The sequence below is a fragment of the Thermobia domestica genome, chromosome 3, assembly GCF_964235325.1.
Source record: "Thermobia domestica chromosome 3, izTheDome1.hap1.1, whole genome shotgun sequence".
NCBI classification, from domain to species: domain Eukaryota; kingdom Metazoa; phylum Arthropoda; class Insecta; order Zygentoma; family Lepismatidae; genus Thermobia; species Thermobia domestica.
In genome coordinates this window covers 78,333,234-78,359,714 of record NC_137456.1, presented here as the reverse complement: position 1 = coordinate 78,359,714, position 26,481 = coordinate 78,333,234, and the positions used below count along the sequence as shown (strand labels likewise).

General features: G+C 34.5%; 1 protein-coding gene across 2 annotated transcripts in view; it reads right to left on the bottom strand.

Annotated features, from left to right (window-relative positions):
* The window catches only part of LOC145681460 (putative inorganic phosphate cotransporter), a 184,382-nt gene that overhangs the window by 20,900 nt on the left and 137,001 nt on the right, over positions 1-26,481 (bottom strand). For both annotated transcript variants that reach the window (XM_081753101.1, XM_081753100.1), the window contains exons 3-6: positions 18,318-18,569; positions 12,370-12,457; positions 8,066-8,286; positions 2,048-2,197 (exon numbers count right to left, since the gene is read on the bottom strand). In XM_081753101.1, the coding sequence (XP_081609227.1) occupies positions 2,048-2,197; positions 8,066-8,286; positions 12,370-12,457; positions 18,318-18,569 (711 nt within the window). The remainder of the gene's footprint in view (positions 1-2,047; positions 2,198-8,065; positions 8,287-12,369; positions 12,458-18,317; positions 18,570-26,481) is intronic.

Here is a 26,481-nt window from a genome sequence, read left to right as displayed (position 1 = left end):
CCCTTAATTAGGGTATTTTCCCAGAATCCAGAACAGATACAAACGCTCATACAATCAAGCACACCACTCTTTCAGAAAATCCACAGAACAAAAGCATCACGCTCAAATGCTAAGCCGCTGCCTTGCTGGAAGTGCTACCAATGCGATCACCCGACTTCAGCCTGCCCAAACAAGAAGATCTGCTTCAGATGCAGAGACCACCACACTGAAAATTGCAAGCTAGAATCAAACCCAAACTTCTGCGCCACATGCAAGAAGACTGGCCACCGGACGGGCCACAGCAGCTGCCCCAAACGACCGAGAGAAGGACAAAACTACATCTACAACAAACTTCCAAATATCATAAAAAAACAGAACAAGCAAACACCCACTTGAAGAATCCGGCCCTTTCAAGGACCACACGGAAGACAGCACAGAGCAGCTAACCGAAAAAAAGAACAAGAAACACATCAACCAATCACAGACAAGCAAACCAAATCCAATCAACCAATAGAATCCCTTATACAGGAAACGATCAAGAAAGCAACAGAAGAAATTATGAATTGGGTTTCATACATCCTAACTGCAGTAACCACACCCTCAAAACAAACAATGCTCTTTAAAGCAATCAACACAGCATCCAAACAAATATTACAGGAAAACCTCAGCATCATCACCTCTACCCATGGGGATATATACATGACACACACAAAACAAGAAGAAAATACATCACATGTCACGAGCAAAAAATCACAAAACATAGAAAACAACACATCATATGCCACCACTCCCATATAGAATCAAACTCACTAAGAACCCAACCAAATCCCGCTCTCAAGAGAGTCTACCTGTCGCTAGATAGCAAACACAAAACCAAATAGTGTCACTGAAAACTCACAAAAAACCCACACATATATATAACAAAAAAACAAAACAAAAAAACAGAAGAACTCTTACAGGCAGCGTCTCCTCGCCTCCTCCCATCCCCCACAAAAAAAAAAAAAAAAAAAAAAACTACAACACAAAACAAATACCAGCCTACAAAAATAAAAACAACATCTTCCACTGGACAAAGTAGCCATAGAGTATAGGTCCCTCCTTTCCATTATGAAAAGGTAAATCGACGTTCATTCATTCATTCATTCATTTATGTTTTATAGTGTCTGATGAAGGATATGTTAGATATCCGAAGCCGTTACACATTATAGTTTAAAATACTGTGTGTGTTGAAGCTTTGGTCAGGGTTTCTTTTCTTACAATATCCAATTCAAAGCCATGGAAAGTGTTGTTATAAAAACTTTGGAACTGTTAAATATGTGATTCAACGCAGATAAAATTCAAATCTTTACTACAATACAAAAACTGTAGAAACCTTAAGCATGCGTTTAGGTTCAGGTAAAGTCTAATCTTTACTACACATACATAAACTTTAGAAATGTTTAATATATGTTTGAGTTTAGGTAAATTCAATTTTTTACTGCACATAGAATATCTTTAAAAACGTTAACCGTGTGTTTCAACTTAAATAAATTCAAATCGTTGATATACATACAAAAAACTTTATAAAACGTTAAATATGCGCTTAAGCTTAGTTAAATTCAAATCTTTACTACGCATACAAAACCTTAGAAACATTAAATATGTGTTTCAGCGCAGGTAAAATTCATAGCAATAGTACACATACAAAAACTTTAGAAACCTTAAATATCTGTTTAAGTTCACAGAAAGTCTAATCATTACTAAACTACACATGTTTATCTAAGCTTAAATGTGTTTAAGATTAGGTAAATTCAATTGTTTACTATATATGCAAAAAAGTTTTGAAACGTTAACTACCTGTTTGAGCACAAGCTTCTCATAGTGTTTTATCGTCAAGTTTTTATATATATATATATATATATATATATATATATATATATATATATATATATATATATATATATATATATAGATAGATAGATAGATAGATAGATAGATAGATAGATAGATATAGATAGATAGATATATAGATATAGATAGATAGATAGATAGATAGTATCATAAGTATAATTTTAAAAATAATACAAACCTGCGCTTCTCCGCAATATAACGTAGTCTGTATGTATGTAGGCATTTCTGTAAGCAACGTCATCACACCCCAATTCTGTCCCATGTGTCCTATAATAATCGCCCACATAGGAAGGGATGTAAAGATGGATTTCCATGGAATTGGCAGGCGCTGTAGAAAATAAAAAAAACAATAATGCAATTGTTTTTGATAGTTACTTTTACCTTATGTTCTAACCAGTTTATTTTTCTTTTATTTAATTATTTATGTTATTATTATCTTTCATACTTTCGCTAACACTTCATTGACTTTTCCTTTAACTCAGTAATTTTTCTTCATTCTTCTCCATATCCAGATTTCAGTACTTCTAGTCTTTTTTCTAATGTCTACTTTTCTGCTCTGTACAGTATAACATTTCACATGGAACATTTAGTGTGTGTTTTTTTTCACACTTCTTAATTTAACACCTATAAAATATGAGTCTCTTCTTCCAAAATAGTTCCTTCGTCATCCATTGTATACTTGCTTTTATTTTAGATTTTCATTATTGTCCTAGCCAGTTCTAGGTTCTATACTGAGAAAAATTAGTTCTCCGGACAGCGGTATATTCTACAAATATACGGAATCCTTTTGCTTACTACAGAAATCAATACGGAGCATACGTTATCCGTATGCTACATGGGCACTGCCCTTAAATGTTACATCATGGCGTTGCAGGATGTCTGATACCTAACAGTCTTCCTTATATTACATACATATATGTATGTTACCTTCGTCAGCTGTATGTCATATACGTCCACTTGTATGTGAGGACCGCCTATACTGTTTCATACGGAAAGTATGTGTAGACGGCACACTTATACAGAAAGTATTATAAAACACGCGTTTTCAGTTATACGGTTACTATACGTTAAGTCCAAAAACTACAAGATTTACAAATCGTTGCATGAGAACCAGAGGAACTTAACTCCAAAAATGCAGTTTTCGTTTTCTTCATGTTTGGACATAATTTTGAAAGCCCCAGTTAGTGTAAATGGAACGTAACGAAATCTGTTCTCCTTGTCGACCATCTATTGTAATGTATCTCAATTACTATCTTATTGAAAACACATCTTTTTAAGAAAATAATATTTTGGTCCTCTCGCCTGCAAACCTACGAAAATGGAGTTACGTTCCTCTGGTTCTCATGCGACGAAATGTAACAGATTTTACACACGCCACATACGATTTTTTTCTCAGTTAAACGAGCGAGCGCAGGATAGTATGTAGTTGAGCGGTCTGAGGTATTATATTGATGATCGTGGGACGAAACCCTTGTAGACCCTCTTAAGAGTATTTTATCAGATTTTTAATTGCCCTCCAAGTTTCTGTGTTCGTGTCCCTGCCACAGTGATTTATTTGTGGATTTTGTAGAAAGGGGGAATGTTTATGCAAGATTGTGTTCCGTATAACAGAACAACTTTAAAGTCGGGTTTTTGACAACGTTATTTTTAAACCTACCTGCTTTAAAATTATGCTACTACTTTGATAGGCGGTCACCAAGTTCAGTTTTTCACCTTTTTAAAAACAGTTTTATGATAAATACGGGTAGGTAGGCTAGATAAGATTTGGTTAGGTACATTAGTTTACATGTGTTACCTTGCTACTTTTCGCCCTATTGCTGAAGACAAGTGTGCAACATCCAGTAAAACCCTATAATTACATTGCAATCTGCACAACTTGTCATAACATGTGTCACACTCCTACGTTAAACCGATTTGTTATGACAAATAATTCTTTAGTTCGTTCTAATTTGGTCTTTGAAAACCAAATTCCTCGCCCGAGCAATAAATACGATAAAAGGTAAGTTTACTTTGGGCAGAACAGTGATAGGTACACATACACTTGAACCTGATTTTATTAAATAGAAGGGGAAAGACGGTATTAAATGTCATTCCTCATATCATAAATGAGTTTTTGATTTGCTCCTTCTACTTAATAAAAGTAAATTCAGGGGTGTGTGACCGTAGCACTGTTCTGCTGAAAGTAAACTTCTGGTCAACAAAACATACTGGTATTAAAACGAATCCAGAATTGAACAAAGACTGTAATCTGGTCTCCGAAGAATCATGAGCATCTATTAAGCAATTGCCAATATGATGCTACCTAGGAAAAAATACTTTACCTTTTTTTTTTTTTTTTTTTTTTCACTTTTACTCTCGAAGTTGAAACAGCCACTGTAGCCTACAACATTTACAATTTTTACAACAAAATCACAAGAAAGGATTGACTGCCGATTTCACCTTGAGTTAAGCTAAAGCATGACTTACGGCGTGTTATCTAACACTGTCTTTAGAAATTAACAATATTTTCACAGCGTACCTCACTTTAGAATGGTGAAGCAATAGGAGGTTGGATTACATCGGATACCGTCTTTTTCAGTTGGTTTGTCGGTAGCAGCATGATATCCACTTTTTTATCTAGCTGAAGGCATACTTTTCTGCATTGAAAGAAGTAATGTCTGGCCCATTAACGTTTATGGAAAGAAGAGATTCGATGGTTTTTACAGATAAATGGTTTCTAGCGTCAGTATGCTGTAAGTTTAAGTTGGAAAAGCCTCTCTTACACTCTGCAGAAGAAACTGAAGCAATTCTATGAACAATTCTTCGGGAAGAAATTTTATAAACAAGACCAACATAGCTCGTGACAATAAACATACTGAAAAAAAATAAAGAATCGCTACTAAAACATGAAGTTGAATCATTGCACTTCAAAACAGTCTATAGCTTAAGAAAGGGGAAAAACATCTTCCCAGTCTGGGAAGCCTGGATTAAACCTAGAGACAGGGAAGTCAAAATTTAGAAGGGGGGAAATTCCCAGGCTTCCCTGGCTACAAATAAATCCCTGCCCTGCCATATTGGATTAAGCAAAATGTTGAACAAGATTAGTTACCTAGGTAAAAGATCATGGAGACAAGTGTTACGGTATGGACGATTAAAAGAAAAGTGATTAGCTTCTATCCTTCGCAATCAGAAGATGGATTCGAATCCTAAGGGAGACCATCCTGTGAAGCTTTATTCATATGTTTACCAGGCAAATTCCGGGATCTTAAATGCTTCCTCACTATGTTATTTGGTTGTTTATTAATAGATAGGATGGCTATACAGAACTTAAGTCAGTCCTAAATACTTTAAAATATGTGCTTTCTGTAAAATCACTAAAAATCCCTCCCTGGGCGCAATTGAATTTCCAAAAAACGTAAGTGACAATCAGTTAAATTTATTTCAGATTTTATCATAAGTAATTTACTAACTTTGTGGTCTATGGAACCCGAAATTTCAATAACTTACAAAAACTATGACTTCTCTCTCAGTCAACTGGATCCAGTTTCTACTTTGTATTCCCATTTCTGTGAGAGACTACATCTTAATGTTGTCCTCCCACCTGCGACTAAGTGTTCCTAATCCTTTTCGTCTTGGAGTTGCAATTTTATGAATAGAGTTCCTACTTCTTCTTCTTCTTCTTTTTCTTCTTCTTCTTTTTTGTTTGGCTACAAGATCTGCCCCACCTAAGCCTCCTACATTTGATGATCCTAACAATGTTTGGTAATCTTTATAAATTATGCCGTTACATATTATGAAGTTTCCGCCATTCCCCATTCTCGTTCCTCTTTGGTCCGAATATTCGTCTCAGGATTTTATTCTCAAATACTGTGTCTGCGCTCTTCCCTCAAAGTAAGCGAGCATGTTTTGCAACTGTACAGCACAGCAAGCATAATAATTATTTTACATAATATACCTAGGTATTTAAGCTTCAAATTCTTCGACAGATTCGAGAAGACAAAAGAGTTTGGGTTGAGTAATAAAACGAATTCCCTGCTTTTAGTCGACATTTGATTTTTTTAATATTGTTTTGGTCTGTTAATATTGATCCTAGATATTTGAAAGTATCCATTTTGTCGAAAGTACCACTTGATATTTTAACGTATCTATAAACTATGGTCACTGAAAGTTTCTGTGCATTTAGTTTTCGTATTCGTACTTTCGCATTCAGATTCAGGAATACGAGTCAATCATATTTAAAGTGAACACATTTAGCCCTTCTACCTTCTACCGAAATATCATCTTTCCTTGGCGCATGACAATGGCAAAAATTAAACATTTTTGGGAAGTAAGGAATGGTGGTATTAGAATAAAAAGCGACCAAATATACTTTTTAAATGAGGGTATGGAGAGGAATACAGGAGACTAGATGGATCTAACGGAAAACCGATAAAGAAATGTGAAGAAATACGAAAGGAAAGAACAATATTAGATACAATTTTATAAGAGGAAAAGAAGCTGGTTAGAGCAATAATTAAGAAGAAATTGTATTCTGAAGAACTTTATGGAAGGTACGATGAAGACAAAAAGGAAAGGGAAAAAAATCCAATTTGTGGACGTTATTACACTGGATACCTTGTACCGTAGTTAAGATGAAGGGCTTAAACCAGAACCGTGGTGGATGTAAGTGCTTGAGATTGCTTCAAGTAATCTGCCAGTAATGGCAGAATACGTGTTATATCCATGCTCCACATCACTTGCTTTGATTTTAAAAAAATAATACAATGAACAATGAGACAATTGGTGTTTTCAATTCACAAGGAAATCAAGTCCTTTTTTTTTTTGTCATTTTGTACATATTTCATTTGGACATATTGTAATTTGCTTGACAAACTTTAATTTTCAGTTACTCTTTAGTACAGTTGCTAATCAAAGCGAGTAACTATGTATATAAAGAAATTTTCAATTGCTATTAACTTTGAAGTCAAATGATTTGAGATTTGAGTATTTATATAGTCAATTGAATCTTAAGTGCACCATGTTCTCTGTAAGTTGCAGAAATGTGTACTCAAATAATAATAATAATAATAATAATAATAATAATAATAATAATAATAATAATAATAATAATAATAATAATAATAATAATAATAATAATAATAATAATAGTAATAATAATAATAATAATATTCATTTTGAAGTTACTGACAAACGTGTGCAGTCCTCAACTTTTGTATTTTCCTTTAGTGAGGTGGACGTTTCTTAGTTGAAATTAACGAGAATCGTAGTACGAAGAGTTGAGGACTAGACTATTATTACATCATAAAATAGTAGGTTCGATGCACAAGGGAATAAAGTCTATTTATAGTCATTTTGGACGTATTCTATCTTTAAGACTATCTGAGGCACCTTACAGAGTTTTACAGATTCCTGTAAATAACTTTTATATATATATATATATATATATATATATATATATATATATATATATATATATATATATATATAAACTGACTAAACTTTTCCATGTATTTTCAAAGCTTCCAACTTTTCCAAACACTGTGGGATACACGAGAAGAGCGATGGAGGCAACCTCCTCCTGAAAGACTACATTTTAATAGGTCTATATACATAAAATATTGTATTACTTTATTCTAATTTGATATAAAAATACGTATTTCAAGGCTGGATTAATCACAGGAGCTATTCCCCCCTCCAAACGATTTTTCTACATCTGCCAGTGCTTCAAAGAAATTTGTATAAACTTTATTTTTCTTACAATTTTGGTAAGGTGACTTGATTCCCTTGTGCTCTGAATGCCCTGAATGGATCATCAGAAATAACTTTTACCTAGAAATAACCAGAATGGTCTGTCTGTTAGTTTGTTTAAACGCATTTGATCAACACTAGATTGCTTACTTTCCAAAATGTTCGATATTTTCAATTGCAATTTGCGTCATTTATCATTACAATTTATAACAAGTGATGTAAAGATTCGTGAAAATATTTATAATAACTCGTAAATCGCAATTACTTAGAGTGAAAAAAAAAACAACTTAAATCCTTGAAAAAATGAATCTATTACTTAATAAAGTAACGCATATGACAAATGTTATATAATGATATTTGTAATCAGTTACTCAAAACTTTGCATTAATAAAAAATCATAATAAAATGAAACAAAAGATATAATTTCCAAAAAGTGAATTCTCTAGATAGAACAGGATTAACAACTTACCTCTGTGTTATGTGAGGTACCAAGAGAAGTCTCTATGTATTTTCTTTCAGCGTCTGAGATAAACCTATGAGTGGCCGGTGTATCAGATCCTAATACGCACCAGATAATGACCCAAAATATCCCCACACATCCCAGGAGATAGAAAGCAATTTCCCAGCCTAATTCACTGTCAATTATGGCAGCAGTCAGAGGCATCGCAATAAAAGTGCCGAATTGCGAACCTATGTGTCGTACAAAAAGAAAAAGAAAAAGTTTATTCACACTAGGCATTGTACGTGTATTTCTCAGGGGGTATTCACACAGAGTTCAGTTGCAAATTGGCTAAGTTTGAAGCTAAATTTCTTAAGGAACTGAAATACGGAGCAAATATACTAATGGTTCCCTAGGATCAATTTAATCTTTTATGTACTGCATGTTGACATTCAAAATTCTAGCAACCTCTGACTCTGGAGAATGCCGCATTCTTAATAATGTCGGAGTTTGGATGCTAACAGCATATGACTACTTATACAACCTTTTAATGAAAGAAGATTAGAACACTTTATGGAACACAGACCAAATATTAACGTTCACCAACTAATAAAACAGTTCCACACAATTTTAGTTCAACTGAAAAAAAAAAATAGTTCTACCGAATTTTAGTTCAACTAAATCAAGTAGTTCCATCCCTTTTCTTTGCTGAATTTATAATATGTCTATATAAAAGAAATCCTAAGTGAATGACTAATCAACAGTAGGAAATCTGAAATTTAGACTGAACATAGAAGTTGTGATGCTTAAGGGAGAGGATGTTGAACTGGCAATTATTATATTAAAATGTCCAATTACTGACTGTTAGACATGAAACTTAGTATATGGATTTCTTAGTTAAAATAATAAGACACGTAATTCAGTGTTTCTTGATATTTGACCTAGAAAGGAATAAAATAGTGCCTAAAGAAAAGGGGATGAGGATTACAATTATTATAATAAAAGGACTTCATACTTGGAATCTCTTTGATTTGCTTTTGGACTTATCATTTTAAATAATAAGAAATGTCTTCAAGCATTTTTTGATACTTGTCCTGGAAGGGAAGGAAGGAAAGAGAAAGTGGGGGTTGCAATTCTGGTGCAGGTGTATCAAAAGTCGTATTTCATAATCGTACTTCTTCCAGAAAGTTGTTTTCTGTAAATCACGATTAAAAATATTGGTATTCTACCAAGCCAGACTGAAAATCGGTAGCACTAGCGCTCTCACACGGTTTCTTGAATAGTTATGATTATGAGAGTTATATTGCCATGTAGAGTCATTCATGACAAGTCAGAAACTCAAAATCGACCATCTTTGGCTTCTGACAGTATTCGTAATGTCGTAACGTGGGTTACCTATGCTGCAGGCAAAATACAGCATCTCAACTTTGGTTTTCCTCATTTTACACCAAGTTGTGCCTAAGGTATCAAACCACGGTCTGAATATATTATAGATGAGTTGGTGCTACATCTATGGTGAAAAATAGAAGATGGTCATTCAAACATAAAACAAACAAACAAACAAACAAAAAAGAATTCGAATATTTTCGATGCATTTTTCGCTAGAAATTTCAAAGGCGAAATACATTGTTTCTCGTTTCGTGTATCGTCTTTATATTTACTTCCGAAATATTTCCCAAAACTATAACCCATTGCGATGAATTAATCGCTAGCAGAATTAGAAACTATTATTAATAATACCATACTTTACAGGCAAGGGCGCCCATCAGGGGAAGCAAGGTGGGGAGCTCGCCCCCCTAGAGGAAATTGTACTTCGAAATATCGAAAACCCAATAGAATTTTTACATTAGTTACAGCAAAATTTGAACCTATATTTGAAATGTCCCCGTACAATTGCCCCCCCTGGAAACCACAATATGGGCGCCCTTGTTTACAGGTAAATATAGAAGGCAATAAATAGCGAGACATATTTTATTTTCTATCAAAGTTTGATTAAAGTAAATAAATGACAATTGAATGTAGTTAGGATTAGTTGACTTTACTTGACTTTGAGTTTAGCGTCCCTTTTAGCAGCGAAGCTATATGAGACGTGGACCTACAGCTTAACGTGAAATCCGAACCACGTGAGCTCCCGCCGAGAATTGAACCCCGTTCTCCCACGCCAAATGCACGTAAACTAACAGCGTAGCCACGAAGAAGCTCAATTATTAGGATTAGTATTAGATCTCTGGTTTTCGGTAACTATGACCATGTTAGCCACTCACAGATATATGAAGGATAACATATCTCGGCGATCACACTACCCTGGAATCGGAAAAGATTGGAAATGGGAAGGAAGGGAGCGGCCTGGGGACCATTATGGTAGGTACCACCACCGCATTTGCCTGGTGTGAATAAGGACACCCTGGAAACCTCACTGAGGATGGCTGGCCTGGAAAAGCTTTTATACTTTTTCGACCGAGTGTCCTTGCCGGAAATCGAACCTGAGTCCGCTCGCACCTAGCGACTACTCCACAATTGTTAACTTATAGCACGCTTGTAAGCGCCAGTGACTTCTAACAGATCTCTAAGTCATGTGATCGTGCAATATATTAACCTAAGCATATTTCAGCAGGGTTGATATGTTTAAAACAAAATGTTTAACCCTTATCCGGGCAAGACATTTCCGGGCAAGACAAAGAATTCAGTATTTTATGTCTTCGAAATATGTATGGTTATTGAGAAATTTTAGAAAAATGAAGCTACTGGGCCTGGGAGGCTCCGGTTGCCCGGATAAAGGTTAAAACAAGTGTTTAAAACATATTTATAACGAGGGCTGTTGTTTTATTCAGTTTGTTTTAAACGTTTTAAACAAATTGTTTTAAACGTATTTTTATTCGATGGTGGTTGAACATGTTTAAAACAACTAAAATATCAGATTGAGTAAGTTAATTTAATTTTCTAACAAACAACCCATCCTTCGCAGGATTTGTGCATGGAGTAAATTACAAGCAGAGTTATATTCTTATTATAACAGCAATTACTGAACGAAATTCTGCACATCAATGTGCGTATAACTAAACCAACAGAAATTAAATGAAGTATTTCAACATTTCTTAATTTCCAAGAATAACGGAGGTTAAACACACTATACACTATTTTAAGTTCCAAATTCACAAATTAAAAAACTTGGATATTTTTTTATCATTATCATTTCCATAATAATGAAGAGTTCTCACATCATAAGCTAGAAGAAATGCTCTGACAAATACGATACAACTCATAGAAAAGAGCAGTGACTAGCCTACAAGGAGCAAATGACATATTTTAACTAAACAGTTTTCAAGATACATCTCTATCTGAAACATGGGTAGCTAATAATGATTAATGTCTACGGCATAACAACACAATTAACTCTAGACGCCCACCAGGCATTTTAACAAAATGGTAGACTCTCACGTTCGGGGCTCTGGTGACCCCCTAATTATCACAGAGTCATGAGTTATACACCATTGGAAAGCTTATAGACCACAAATTCCAACGAGGTAACATTTGTGAAATTCCCGCCGTATTCGTAGAAAAAGAACAGATTATTACCATGTAGTGGCCTACTTCATTTCTTCACGTAACAATTTTTATGAATCTATCCCCCAATAGGGGGAATGGTCCCCCAAAAAAACTGTTGAAAAAAAAACACGATATTTACCCTTCTCCCATATACATAAAATGCACACCAGCAAAGCTGCATCTTTCAGGAATAAATTGGTACCAAAACCATCTTCCAGGTTTAATTTGAGGTTTAAGACTGAGCCATTGAGGTTTAAAGCCCTGACACAGCAGTTGCGTCAATGGGCGTTTAAAGATTAAGAATGCAGACGACAAGTAGAACGTAACACAAAGAAACTAAGCTACATATTCCGTGAACGGAGATCGGAAAAATCCCGATTTCTTTCTCCGTAATTGAACATTGGGGCGGACCGAGATTAGGGAAGTTCCCGAAATTTGATCTAGCGGTTGAATATAGATGGCAAGCAATACCTAAGAGTGTAAAAATGTAATATATATATATGCCTATTTAGATTATTGTTTTAAACAAAATAAACATTTTAAACATTTTTTTTGTTTAAAACAAAGTACTTTTTTAAACGTTTAAAACGTTTAAAAATGTTTTAAACATAAAAAACGTTCTTTTTTTTTAAAAAAAAACGTTTTTTTCAACGCTGTATTTCAGAACATTTTGTAAACTATAGTTTTTATTTTTTTGAAAATTAACAAGAAGTTACGTAGTTTTAGAGCCAGAAGTTAATATACAGTAAGTTAATACGTACATAGTTTAAATTGTCATTTACTCTTACCTGCATAAGCAAATGTAACGAGTCTACTCCTTTCTAGTGGTGGAGCCCATTTCGCTAACAATGCGTGTGTTGCTGGGAATAGAAAGCCCTGCATGAAAGATAAAGAAAAGTAAATTTTTAAAATATCCATTCATTAAGTTGAAAATTTTGCTCTATTATTTGGTAGAAATTTAAAGAAATGTGTGGTTGAGCTTTCTGTAGTTCAATGCTTGAAAAGAAAATGTACCGTTTCAATTGTACTTAGATTATACTTGTTTAATTCTTTAGATTTCACTTCACTTTCGGAATTCTTACCTTCTTTCTTTTTTTTCTCTCTTGTAAATAGTTCAGCAACAACAGAGAACACGTTTATCACTTAATTTAATACACATTTTCATTAATACGTTTAGTTACACAGTTACACAGTTAGTTTAGTTACACAAACATTTAATAAGTACAAAGCACTACACTGAATGAACTAGAGAAGCGCAGAGGGATCTATTACCAAATGAACTACAAATAATAGGCAGGCACGTAGCCAAGGGGTGGGTCCGGAGGGTCCGGACCCCCCCCCCTTCGAGACCAGAAATAAAAATTAAGGAAGGATGAAACAAAAAGAAACAAGAAATAGGAAGAATCAGCGTTAAAAACAAAAAAGCTAAAAATAAAAATAATTTTTCATCATCGCTTCTCTGCAGTATCAAACATGATATTTGAGAAACAGTTTTCTGCTCCTTTGTCATTTGGAACAGACAGCAGTTGACGGAATAATAAAAACAAAAAGTTATGTGGAATGAAAGTTCTAGCAACATTTGATTCAACAGAGAAAGGAACCCAGATATTATAAAATATTTTACAAGACATTATTGGATACGTACTTTTTTTTTTAATAGTTGAGGTCATAATGAAAGGAAAATTGTTGTATTTGGATGAACAGAAGAAGGAACGTAGATATTGTAAAACATTTTTTTAAATCTCTTTTTTTTTTGGGGGGGGGGGCGCGGTGGCTCAGTGGTAGAGCGTTCACCTCCGGTGCTTGAGGTCCCTGGTTCGGTACCAGCTCGCGCCGTGTGGTCTTTGTGGTGGACAGACAATTTGCTCGTGGGTTTTCTTGGGGTTGTCCCGTTTCCTCCCACTTTCTTCATTGTATCCTTTCACTCATCTCTTATCACAGTCTCCTTTAGCCTAACCGGCATAAACGTGGGACGTAAAACTTAAAGATTTCATTTCATTTTCATGTCAAATCTTTTTTTTTTTTTAAATATTCTTTTATTCGAGATTTCCTCATAGTTTGTTACTAAAATGGTTACTAACATATCCTAATTTTAAAGTCTTAACAAACTAATATATGTTGCTATTAAAATAGTTTAAATTGATCAAGCCACTGATGTGATAACAATATTTCATATCAAACTCCCCTCACCCCCTCGTTACGAAATCCTGACTAAACGAACCAATGTATGTTACCAGTAAAATAGTTTAGAATAATCGAACTCGGATGTGATAACCACAGTATTTCATGTCTAGGAACCCCCTATTACGAAATCCTGGCTACTTGCCTGTAATAGGTATTTTCAAGATCTTTTATATTATAGAGAAATTTGAATACTGAACATTTGAGGAACATTTATTTTCAAAAAAGGAAGATTTTCATTTAATTTTTTTTTCTCTTCGAAATTCATCTTTAACGTTTTCTGAATCTTTGGAATTAAATGTTCTACAAGCGTAGACTGGGGTCTATTTCTCAAAACTATTAATTTTGTGTAACAAAAGGTACAGGCTACCGCACTAGGCTTTCTCGTTCCAATTTCTTAAACCAAATCATACTATGCTGCAGTTATTAATGAAATGTTTTCTTGTGAAGTACGAACAAAATTTTAAGAAGTTTTCGGGAAATTTCACCGCAAGAAATCTCATTCCTATAAGTAAACTACCCCCTTGTAGATTCTTTCATAAGAAAATAACTTATGTCATGTGTTAAAGTTATTAATGAAATATTTAAAAATAAAATAATACCCAAAAAAAGGTATTCGTAAGGAATAATTTACACAGCATTATAGAACTATTAATGAAATCTTTACGTATGAAACATGAAAAGAAAATGCCTGAATTGTTTTTGAGAAAATTGTCCGGCAAAACTCATTCCCAAGCAGTGGTCGAACTTGGTCGGTATGCGGTGGTATGCCATACCGCCTCTGGTTTTTCAGTGATGGAGGCATCTGTCTGTTTTTTTTTTTTTTTTTTTTTTTTTTTAAGTGATCAAGACATGTCACGGGAGAGTAGATGCTAAATACCTTTAATAAATTCATTTTTATACATACACAGAAATTGACGAATAGCTTTACACGTAAAATGATTTTATTTCTTATGTAGAAATAATTTTTTAGTTGACAATATGGACATTTTTGTTATTTTTTCTTACCTTTTGTTTTTAAAATGAGGTGTCTTCAAAGAAGTTCATCTAGTTTATATTTTGATATGCGATATTGAATTGTTTCTTTCGTATGTATGTATGTGGTCTTCTTGTCTTAATTCATATAAATGTCGTGTTTTGAGCATGAGCGGATTTAGGGATTGTCTGCTATGGGAGCGATCCTTCTGGTAGTTTGGAATGCCTCGCAGTCGAATGAGAACGCGGGAACTTTCCCCGCAGAAAATTTTTAATATAAAAACTCGGTTTTTGAGCATTTTCGCGTGTAGTTCTCTATAATACAACTAAGGGAATATTTTTTTTTCAGAAAGTTGTTGGCGAGAGTTCAGTCTCTCTATGCTCCCCCCCCCAAAAAAAAAAAAAAAAGAGAAGCTCTCCAGTGGTTTTCAGTCATTATACAAATACAAATGTAATATTTTAGGCAACATTCCCTCACTGTATTAAAAAAAAATACCGTCTTTTTTTCCCACTTCGAACACTGTTCCCAAGAACACATTTTTTCATAACAAATAAGTTATGCCATATTAATTAGATTATTAATTAGATATTTATTTATGAAATATGATCAAAATTGCTTGTGTCGTTTTTGAGAAATCATCTGGAAAAAAAAAACACCCCACGTACATTTTTCAGGACAAATGAACTATGTCAAATTGTCAGGTTACTAATGAAATATTATCTGTTTATGAAATATGAACAAAATCCTTGAGTCGTCCGAGAAAAACACTCCCAGGAGTAAATTAACTCTCGGTATTTCTTAGAGAAACGATTTTTACCAGAGTATGGGGTTGTTATTGAAAAATTGATTTATGAAATACAAACAAAATCATTAGAGCCTTTTTTAAGAAATGCTCAAGTTTTTTATTTTTATCCTTCAGTAATCTATCCTTATTTTTAGGAATCGGAAGAAAATTTGAAAAAGAAACCTAGAGAATCACATAAAAACCCTAAGATTAAAATTTGGTTTCTATACGTTGAATGGTATAATCTTTAAGTGAATGTTTATCAGGACGAACGGACGAACAGATGAACAGGTGTTGAAAAAATCACTTTTTTGGTGTGTATAGGGTCGTGTAAATCCTTGGAAAACTCGAATTATTTTTTTTTTCAAATTCACCATACTTTCTTATCACCTTTCGTCGCTCGAAAGTAATATAAGGTACGGGCCACCGCACTAAACTCTCTCGCTCCAATTCATTAAACTAAATCATGTTATGCTATAGTTATTAATGAAACATTTTCTTGTGAAATATGAACAAAATTATAAGGAGTTTTCCGAAAAATTCGCCCAAAGAAAACTCACACCCAAAAGTAAATTACTGGTTGTAGATTCTTCCACAAGAGAATGGCTTATGTTAGAGTTATTAATGAAATATTTATATAGACAAAAATAACAAAATCCCATACAGTAAGTCGTATTTCGTAAAACCGTAAAAAAAAAAAAATAAATAAATAAATAAATAAATAAAATAAATAAAATAAAAACTCACCCCAAGTGTAAATGGTGTACAGTGCCATCCACACGTGTGGCAGAAGGAAATAAAGATGAAAGCCGATTACATTGAAGGAATGTAACAGGGAATGTAACAGGGAATGTAACAGGCGTTCTTCTGTACATAAGGCCAGGTACAAATTATATGGATGTTACCATTACTTTTTATCCAGCTCTTGTAGAACTAAAGTGTAAATCTCTTATAACCATATAGCCCTGTTTAGCATAGACAAGATTTTCACGATGCTCTTGCATGAATTTCAAGTTGTTTTTTTTTTTTTTTTTTTTTCAAATCAATGCTAACCATACATAATTTATTTTAGGATTCATAGAATCAGGACGAACTATTACACTTCAAAATGTCATTGAATTCATGCGAATATTAGTTGTAACGCACACAAAATACTGTAATTTGTATGCTAAAGTTTTTCTTTTAAGGCCGAAATTTTGAACAATTAGAATTACATATCGTGCATTTTTTCCCCCGGCTGAAGTCCGAAAGAAGTCTAGGCTGTAAACGAATTCTTGATTCCCGAGTTATTTGACATCAAAGTTGGAGTTTGTATATAGTCAAATTTTCGAAATAAAAAAAAATCACTAATTGGTGTTTAGAACAAGAATTTGGAAGGAAATTCATGAGACAAATCTATTAAAGTCAATTAGAGGTTAAGAATTAAACTGTTAAACGTTAAGTAAACGCAGTGTATGATTAAAATAAATATGTATTTGCTCAAACCTAGTTGCACATTCGGGAAACTCATTGCAACTTCATTAACTACAGGGGTTTATTCATTTATATTAAGCCGAAGTCAATATGCAACTGTACTACACATGCGCAACCCATCGCCGTGAGATTGCCAAGAGGTAACAATACTATTTCGTTAGTCGCATAGTAGAGCAGTACGATCAAGCGTAGTCTGATGCCGCCTAAACTGAACAGATTCTGAGAGGGGACTCACTGTGGCCCTTTCCGACGCTAAGTACACAGCGTCGTGCATCGTAGAAATGTCAAGTGCGTAATTTTCGTGTAAGTTGTGCAACTGTGAATCGTATTGTACAAAAATATGCTGCACAGAGGCCTGGGCCCACCACACCTACGTCAGAAGCTGGAATCCACTCTTCCGTGAAAAGGACCCCACCGCTATTGCGTGTGTTTCGGCGACCTCCGATAATTCCATCATACAGCGTGCAGTGGCCAGCAAATGCTGCACTTCGCAGGCGACAATCAACTGCGTCTTTCACAGGGATTTACGCCTCACGCTCGTTCGCAAGAGCAGTGTAGACGCCCTGAAATCATATCATGTGGCTGATGGAGAACGGAACTGTAGGAGCTGTATGAACGTCATCTCATGGGTGATTATTGAAAGTGTGATGTTACCCTTGATGAGGTGTGTATTTACTTCATAAACTGTAGTAAAGTTCACACCATTAGATACAGTCCTGTTGACGCCAAGAGCCGAAGCACGTTCTTCCACCAGTGCGCAGAGAGTTATCCGAAAGAGTTCATGATTGTGGCCGGTTTTAGTACAGAAGCAAACTGCGTCTCCGAAAGGTGGACCAAAACATCAAAATCAATGGAACAGAACATCCAGTAATACGGCGAAACCATCGCTGGAGTTCTATCGTCGTATGGAACAGAAAACTGAAATTTGGGCAATTCCTTTCTCTGACATCCCTGTCAAGAGTCCAGATGCCAGCCTAATGAACTATTGTGCATTCGGGCTCCTCAAGCGGCGCTTGTCCCATCTTTGAGTCTACACCGTCTCCAGCCTGTGGGAAACCTGTAAATCGGAGTGGGATGAAATATCCATGATCCAGCTGCAACGCAGTCTTCTACAACGGAAACTCCGATGCCGAGCAATTGTCAGTAGAGGTGGCCTACAGTTTGAATACAACCGGTGGTGAAAACACGTAATTTCCTATGTAAGTGGCACATTGAAATTCGGCTCAATATAAATGAATCAACCTCTGTAGTTTATCCAGTGTACCTTGTGACAATAATGATGTTTACATGACTTAGGTACGTTAACAGATCACAGTACTTACCTCCCCAAATCCTTGAAGAAATCGCACAGCCAAAATAGGTCCGTCGCCTCCGTGCCCTCCGTACGCTGCTAATGGAATAAATAACGTGAATGTAGATGATGCCATTACTGAGACAGCTATCATGATTTTTGGTCCAAATTTCTCCGTTAGCCATCCACCAGGAATTTGAGTGATGACATATCCCCAAAAGAAGGCACTCAAGATTGTTCCTTGAGTGGCTGCATCCCAAACGCCGGGACCATCTTTAACATCCTAATAATATGTAATAATCTAATCAGCAAGACAACAAACTATTCTTGAAACGCGGGTTAGCTGTGTAGCGACTGTAACTAGGGAATATTCCTTAATAATTATTCAGATAATGTGACACAAGATGGATATGTTACCGTTTATATTAACGTAAAAATCAAAACGAACAATTTTATACAAAATTTCACGAATACATTTGAAGAAAGACAAGTACTTTATTAATTATGTTTTATTGGAACAAGGGGAAAGATTTTAATAAATAGAATAGGCAAACACATAAAAAAAAGGACATTTTAATACCATAGATTCAAAGGTACCGGGCCTTATGCAGAGTCGTTTTGATGCGCGATTAGTGCCATACTAAAGAGTTCGACTAACATAAGTCTCCTGCAGTAGTCAGTGTTTTAGTATGATGCTAATCATTCGTGGAAACGACTCTGCATAAGGCGGACCAAGTTTACCTTTATACTACTTAATCCATTACTACAGTAACTGGAGAATATCAAATAATGATCTGGTTTCAGGGTCAAGTACTTAATTTTTTAACATTAATTTGTGATTTGGACAGTTTTACTACTCTCTATTTGGCTTAAGTTTAGAGTTGCCCCTCCAGTCTGAAGGTGCCCTTGGACTTTGCAACATACAAAAAAAAAAAAAAAAAAAAAAAAAAAAAAACAGTGCTTAAAGTATTAAAAATTGTTACATTTCACTTAACTTTAGTACTCCGTGGGCTACACAAAAATTTAAAAGGTTTTCTTCATTATTTTTGAGCATCCGTTACACCTGTTCGCCATATTCGCCATATTTTACAAGCACCATGCTGCTGAAACCTTCCGCGAATGCTTCCGCATCCGGCAAATAGTACTAACTTCCACATATCTTTTCTCGTATTAAACATAACTCTCCTGCCGAACTTAGATTCCTAAACGTCAAATAAAAACTTTAAATTATCATTTCTTACCTCATTTCTCCTGTAAATTTTCTTGATTTTTATAAAAAGTGGAGGGGGTAACTCTAAACTTAACCCCTCTATTTTGATAGGTAATTAGTTAATTTTCAGTGACGGCTCTTGCGGGAGGTCACATCAATATAAATTGAAATTTTATCGCTATCAACTAAGGAAAGAAAGCTTATATAACTTACTAATTCTTGTATATAACTTTTGAAGCTATGTGAATTTCTCTTCCCTTGCCTTATAGCGATAAAATTCTAGTATTTATCGATGTGACTCACCTCAAGAGCCACCACTGGTTAATTTATTCCTCACAAACTATTTATTAATACTATGTTTACTGTAGCTTAAATCGTCGATAGTTTGTTCATGCTAGTGATGTCGAAATCGTTTTTTGAAAAAACCGAAAACTGTTTTTTGAAAAAAAAGTGAAATTTCATAAAACCGAAATGTCGGTTTTGAAAACCGCATTTGCGGTTTCGGTTTTGAAAACCGCTTTTGAGGTTTCGGTTTCCAAAACCGCATTTGCGGTTTCGGTTTCGAAAACGGCATTTACGGTTTCGATTTTGAAAACCACATTTGCGGTTTCGGTTTCCAAAACCTGTTTTCAGAACACCGCAAAAACCGAAAACCGCAAATGTCACAAAAATTCGACAGCACTAATATCAAGTAACGACCAGAAAACAGCAAAGAATCTTTCCCCACTTCGGCTCACAGTTGCCAGATGGAGGGAAATTTCCCTCGGCGCAGTGGTACATTTCCCCAATTTCCTGGCCAAAACCTCTATTGCATATAATTTCAATTTTTAGCTGCTCAGTTGCTAAGTACATAAATAAAAAAAGACTTAAAATCGTAGTAGTGTATTGGTTGAGTAGTCAAATGACTCTTATGATCTTAATTTGCCAGTTAAAATATCATGTTTTATGCATTTTTATTTATGCAATTTGTAAGTTTATGAGCATAATTTCAGAGAAATCTATCAATAATGATGTACAGTTTCAATATGAAATGAAAATGTACGCACAAAAATACCAAACGAACATAGCTTATTACATTTTACATACATTTAACACATAATTATATACCAATAAAATTACTGCTTGTTGCAAAATAAATAAAAAAAAAAGAGTTGAGTTGATTTTAGTTTAGCGTCCCGTTCAGCAGCGAGGCTATATGAGACGTGGACCCACTGATTAACGTGGAATCCGAATCACATGAGCTCCAGCCGGGAATCGAACCCGGGTCTCCCACGCCAAATAATAAAAAAAAAGAAAATCAAAGAATGTTTTAAAATTAAAATAATAAGAATACTGTGGAATTCTCAAAAAATCATCGAGCTGTATTCCCATCGTTACTATTTCTGTAACTTTATTTTGAACGATCTACAATAAGCCCTAATTTCTTCACTAATTAGCCACTTCTGAATGCTCAATTTGTAAGACAAGTGAAGTTATGTATTATTTATTTATTTATTTCGGAAAAACAACAGGTAAATGCCTAATTACAGTTTTCCCTTATTGTATGGTAATACACTTTAAAATACACATATAATAACATAATAATATGACCCCAATTCTATCGTAATACACTCTAAAATACATATATAATAATATAATATGAAAGCAAAATATACGTTAAAATGGAGATAGCACGATATTCAGGATGCAACAAATTTATGTAGAATGAAAATTTTATTCCTTATGTTTTCTATATCTGGGTGTTCTTGTGACATCTTATTATACAATATACACATTTTTCTGACAGGCGATACATCTAATGCATTAGTCATTTGTGCTGAGAGATGGAATATGTCATTATGTGGTCTCGTTGCTCTATGTGGGACGCGAATTTTGATTTCTGATAACAAATATTCTGAATCTATTGCACCATGAATTATTTTATTTAAGAAAGATAATATGAAATTACTTCTTCTGCTTTCAAGAGATTGTAATGAATATTTGTTTCGAAGACCTTCGTAGTTCTCAAATTTGGGATATATAACTGTTTCTTTATATGTCAAAAAGCGCACAAATTTATTTTGAATGTTTTCGATTTTATTTATATATTTTTTACTATTAGAATCCCATATTATCGCCGCATATTCCACCTTAGACCGTACATAGGCAGTGTATAATGTTTTGAGAGCATTAGTATTAGAAAAATCACCTCCTAATCTCATCACAAAGCCAAGATTCCTAAAGGCCTCACCAATTACTCTCTTGACATGAATATCGAATGATAGGTTTGACTGCAGAGTGACTCCAAGATCAGTAATATAATCCACTCTCTCAATTGGCGTTTGATTAATAGTATACACATTGCGTACATAGTTTATTTTCCTGGTGTATGATACTACTTTACATTTTCTAATATTTAGTAGCAACTTGTTTGATTCACACCATTGGGAAACAGCATTAATGTCATTTTGCAAAGAAATTGCGTCTAATTCCATGGAGATACTGCGATAGATTTTTTAGATCGTCAGCAAACAATAGTTTGTGGGAAGATGTTATTACAGGTGGTAAATCGTTAACAAATAGTATGAATAACAGAGGTCCTAAGTTCGATCCCTGAGGCACACCAGAGCCTACGACATATTCATTAGTTAAAATATTTTTGTATCGAATGCGATGTTTCCGTTGGCAAAGATAGGACGCTATAAGTTGTTGAAGATTTTGTGAAAAATTGAATATCACAAGTTTGCTGAGAAGTATATCATGATTAATTACGTCGAACGCCTTGGAGAAATCTGTATAAATTACATCTACTTGTTCCTTTTTATCAATTTGATTAGCTGTAAAATTGAGAATTCTGAGAGATTAGTTATAGTTGATCTCTTTGGCATGAAACCATGTTGAAAGGAAGATAATATTGACCGTACATGTGAAAAAATTTTTTCGTATATAATAATTTCAAATGTCTTAGATGGGGCAGATAGTAGGGTTACCGGTCGATAATTTTTTATTTGGTCTGTAGGACAGCCTGTTTTGGGAATGGGACAGACGTCACCAATCTTCCATTTCGTAGGAAATGTAGAAGAAGCTATTGACTTGTTAAAAATAACTTGTAGGGGATGTTTCAGTAGTTCTGAGCAGCCTTTAATGATATATGGTGGTATTTTGTCCGGTCCACAAGATGACCGTGGTTTAAGTTTTTAAATAGCATTCTCCACATCTTCGATTTTTATAAAGTTAATGTTTAATTTGTCATGGATTTCCGAATTATTGCGTTGCCCCATAGGAATAAGATTGTAGCTTGATTTACTGTGTGCCACTTGAAAATTTGCCATAAACGCGTTTGCAATATCAGCATCGTCACTCAAAGTTTGACTATAATAATGAAGACATTCAAACAAAAGTATCCATACGTGTAATGTAGATAATACGAAAGGTAGAGAAGCTACATTTATATCTTTACGAAACACTTTTTCTACGTTATTGAACTTTTCGGATGTGACTCCATATAGATGACACTTTTGTATGAGTTCAATACTTGCCATTTCTTTCGGATTCAGAGTATGGACAACAGCATCTTGGGCTTCGATTACTCTCTTAACTGTGTTGTTTAAAATTCCTTGCAACATTGTTTCTGCAGCTTTATCAGAAATTCCAGTCTCTGTTTCATCAGTGTAGTACTTCCTTTTTGCTTCTAGAACAGTTCTGTATTCAAGGAAAATATTATTATTGGCATCATTTGCAGCTGATCTCATGACATTATATTGCGATTCTGTTAGCTTGGCTTCAACAATAAGTGACAGTTACTTTTCCCACCTTAATGGAACTATGGAATGCGACGATGCTATATGTGCTTTCTGTACTTGGAAGCTCTATGGTCGAAGTTGTAAGAATAATGTCCTTTACTACTTTGACAGCCTCGGTATCTCCTGAAGTCCGTAGGCTCATTTGCATTGCATAGGTATGCAAGTTCACTTTCAGTTATTGTTGCTCGCAATGTTTCTGTTTTCTCCTTTTTAAACGGTCACTAATTTCCTCAAAGCCAGTCACTGAACGCCAACCTCTCTGATGCGTTTCAGTGGCATTGACAGGAAAGCTGATGCTCTTTTACAGTAACTTTTAGTTCTGGTCAAGCAATATATGTGTATTTCTTCTTGCCTTTTGCCACCTACTTTTAAAGTCACATATTAAATGATTCAACACAACTTTTAAATCTCTAAAAGTGTTTCAGTTCTGACCCGGTTAGCCTAACAATATATTCCCTCAAAAATTTACATTTCCCTACAAATTTTAGTGCTGTTTTTTCTTACATAACGTCAAATAATTCCTTTCTTGTTAGAGTTATATGTCTGCTTCCTGATCCTGAAGGTAAATTAAAGAAATTAAGAACTTTTTGTACAATTTGTTCCAGGCCCGTGCTGGCCCACCGGGACACCGGGACGTGTCCCGGTGCGCCCTCCGAAATATCACAGTATAAATAAAGGTACAAGTTTTTAGTAATAAATTCTTACAGTTTTTTGGTAAAGAACTCGTGAAAGGTGCAGTGCGCCCTTTACATTAGGCGTCCTTTCGAGACCACATCAAAGTTGAACGATTTTATTTACTCTTCTGTATAGCACAATTCTGTATAATAAATACACACAGTTACTGTTGGCGAAGAACCCATGTAAGGTACAGTGTGCTCTTTACATAAGGCGCCCTACGAAACATCACATTATAGATAAGTGGTTTTAGTTATCCTGTATACCAGCTTTGTATAATAAATTCAAATACTGACTGGTAGTACAGAACCTGTGAAGAATACGAGGCGCGCCCTTTACGTAAGATGCCCTGCGAAATATCACTTTTTTATTATTATTATTATTATTCTGTATTTCAGTTTTGTATTATGAATTTATACAGTTGCTATTGGCAGAAAACAGGTAAAGAGTATAATCACTTACAAAAATATTATAAAGTTATATATCTATAAAACGAAACAATGTGATACATCAAGAATAGTTCGGATAGTCAAATGTATGATGCATTTATGTAATACTACATTGACACTAGTCTCTAATTTACGATTTTTACGGCATCGAAGCTTTCACAGTCCATATATTCATGCATCCATATATCCGAGCATATTGATTGTTCCTGTGTGTTTTAATCAGTACCTGTTGTATTTTTGAAATATAGCTGTATTAATTTCCGTAAAATGTAGCCTTCCTGTCACCACGGCATGGCGCGTCCTCAGGTTGTGGATCGGGGAGAAGGTCTCTAAATACAGAGGTTAGCTGCGAATATACTGAGTAAGCAGTAGCTGACAGACAAGAGATGATAATCCAGCTTGAAAATTTGGTGTGAGGCTAACAACCTCATATTGTAAAAAAAAAAAAAAAAAAAAAAAAAAAAAAAAAAAAAAAAAAAAAAAAAGATTGTTCGGATAAGTTCGCAGAATCCTCAGATCAGAACTGATAACTTGGCATAACTCAGCAAAGTAAAATCGACATGAGATTTGGAACATGGAATATTAGAAGTCTCTATAGGAAAGGCAAGTTAAAATTGTAATGAATGTATTTAGAAATAGAGGATGGACCTAGTGAGATATCAGGAAGTTAGATGAGAAGGAAATGGAGAAGTCAAGTCGGGAAATTTTACGTTCTTTTAAACGGAACAAATTAAAAATTACCAACTAGAAACAGGATTTTTCGTTCACAAACGAATACGTAATATCAGCAATTACTTAGGTTGGATTTGTTAATGATAGATTTTCTTTTATTTCTCTTAAGGGTCGGTGGTGTAATATTATTGTTTTAAATGCACATGCCCCAACAGAAAATAAGAATGGCGATAAAAAAAAAGTACCGTTTTTACGAAAGAATAGAACTAGTATTTGATCATCTCCTGCAATACCATATGAAAATTCTGTTAGGCGGTTTCAATGCGAAGGTAGGACGAGAGGGTATTTTCAAACCGATTATAGGGTATAAATATTTCTAGAAGGAAGGTTGTGACAACGGCGTTAGACTCGTGAACTGTGCAATATCCAGAAACCTTATCGTGAATATTACAAAATTCCAACATCGCGAAATTCATAAATATACTTGGACTTCATCGGATGGAAAAACACATATTCAAACTGATCAGGTTTTAGTTGACAGAAAAGGACAGTCTAGCATAACTGATGTTCAGTCGTTCAGAGGAGATGATTGTGATAGTAAGAGACAGACTATCGTTGAATAAAGGAAATATTCAATATCTGAAAACGGAGCGGTTTATTTTTTTAAAATAGAGGAGAATCAGGTGAGAGGGGAGCCAGATTGAAGTGTCGAATAGATTCTCGGTTTTAGAAGGTTCGGAGTGCACTAGAGTTCAAGATACTTGCTTGAAATTAGAGATAGCATTAACATTTCAGCAAAAGAAATATTGGGTCACACAGAAATATGTAGAAAAAAACCATGGTTCAACCAGGAATGTACTAAAGTAGCAGAGAAGAGAAAACAGAAGAAACAGCGTTGGCTACAAAATCCGAACGAAATAACCACATACAATTTCATTGTCATCTGGCGGAAAACTTCAAAAACTTTTAGAACAAAGAAACGCGACATTTGAAAGTTCAAATTAATTAACTTGAAGATAATAGTGAAAACAAAAACATTCGGGACATGTATAAATGCATCAACGAAATGAAGAAAGGCTATCAACTTCGTGCTTATATATTAAAGAAACCAAAAGGAGCAGTTCTCACTGATACAGATAGCATCTTAAATAGATGTAAAGATTTCTTTGACAATTTGCTTAACACACAATCAAAAACTAATGCGCGTGGAGAAAGTGAAATGAATGCAGTATAACCGTATATTCCAGAACCTAACCAGACAGAAATAGAAATCGCTATTTTAAAAAATTAAACACACATCTCCGGGTGTACACGAAATTCTAGTTGATTTAATTTTAGCTGGAGGGGAAAAATTGTAGAGCAAGATACACAAAGTCATTCTCCTTATCTGGAACAAGGAGGAATTAC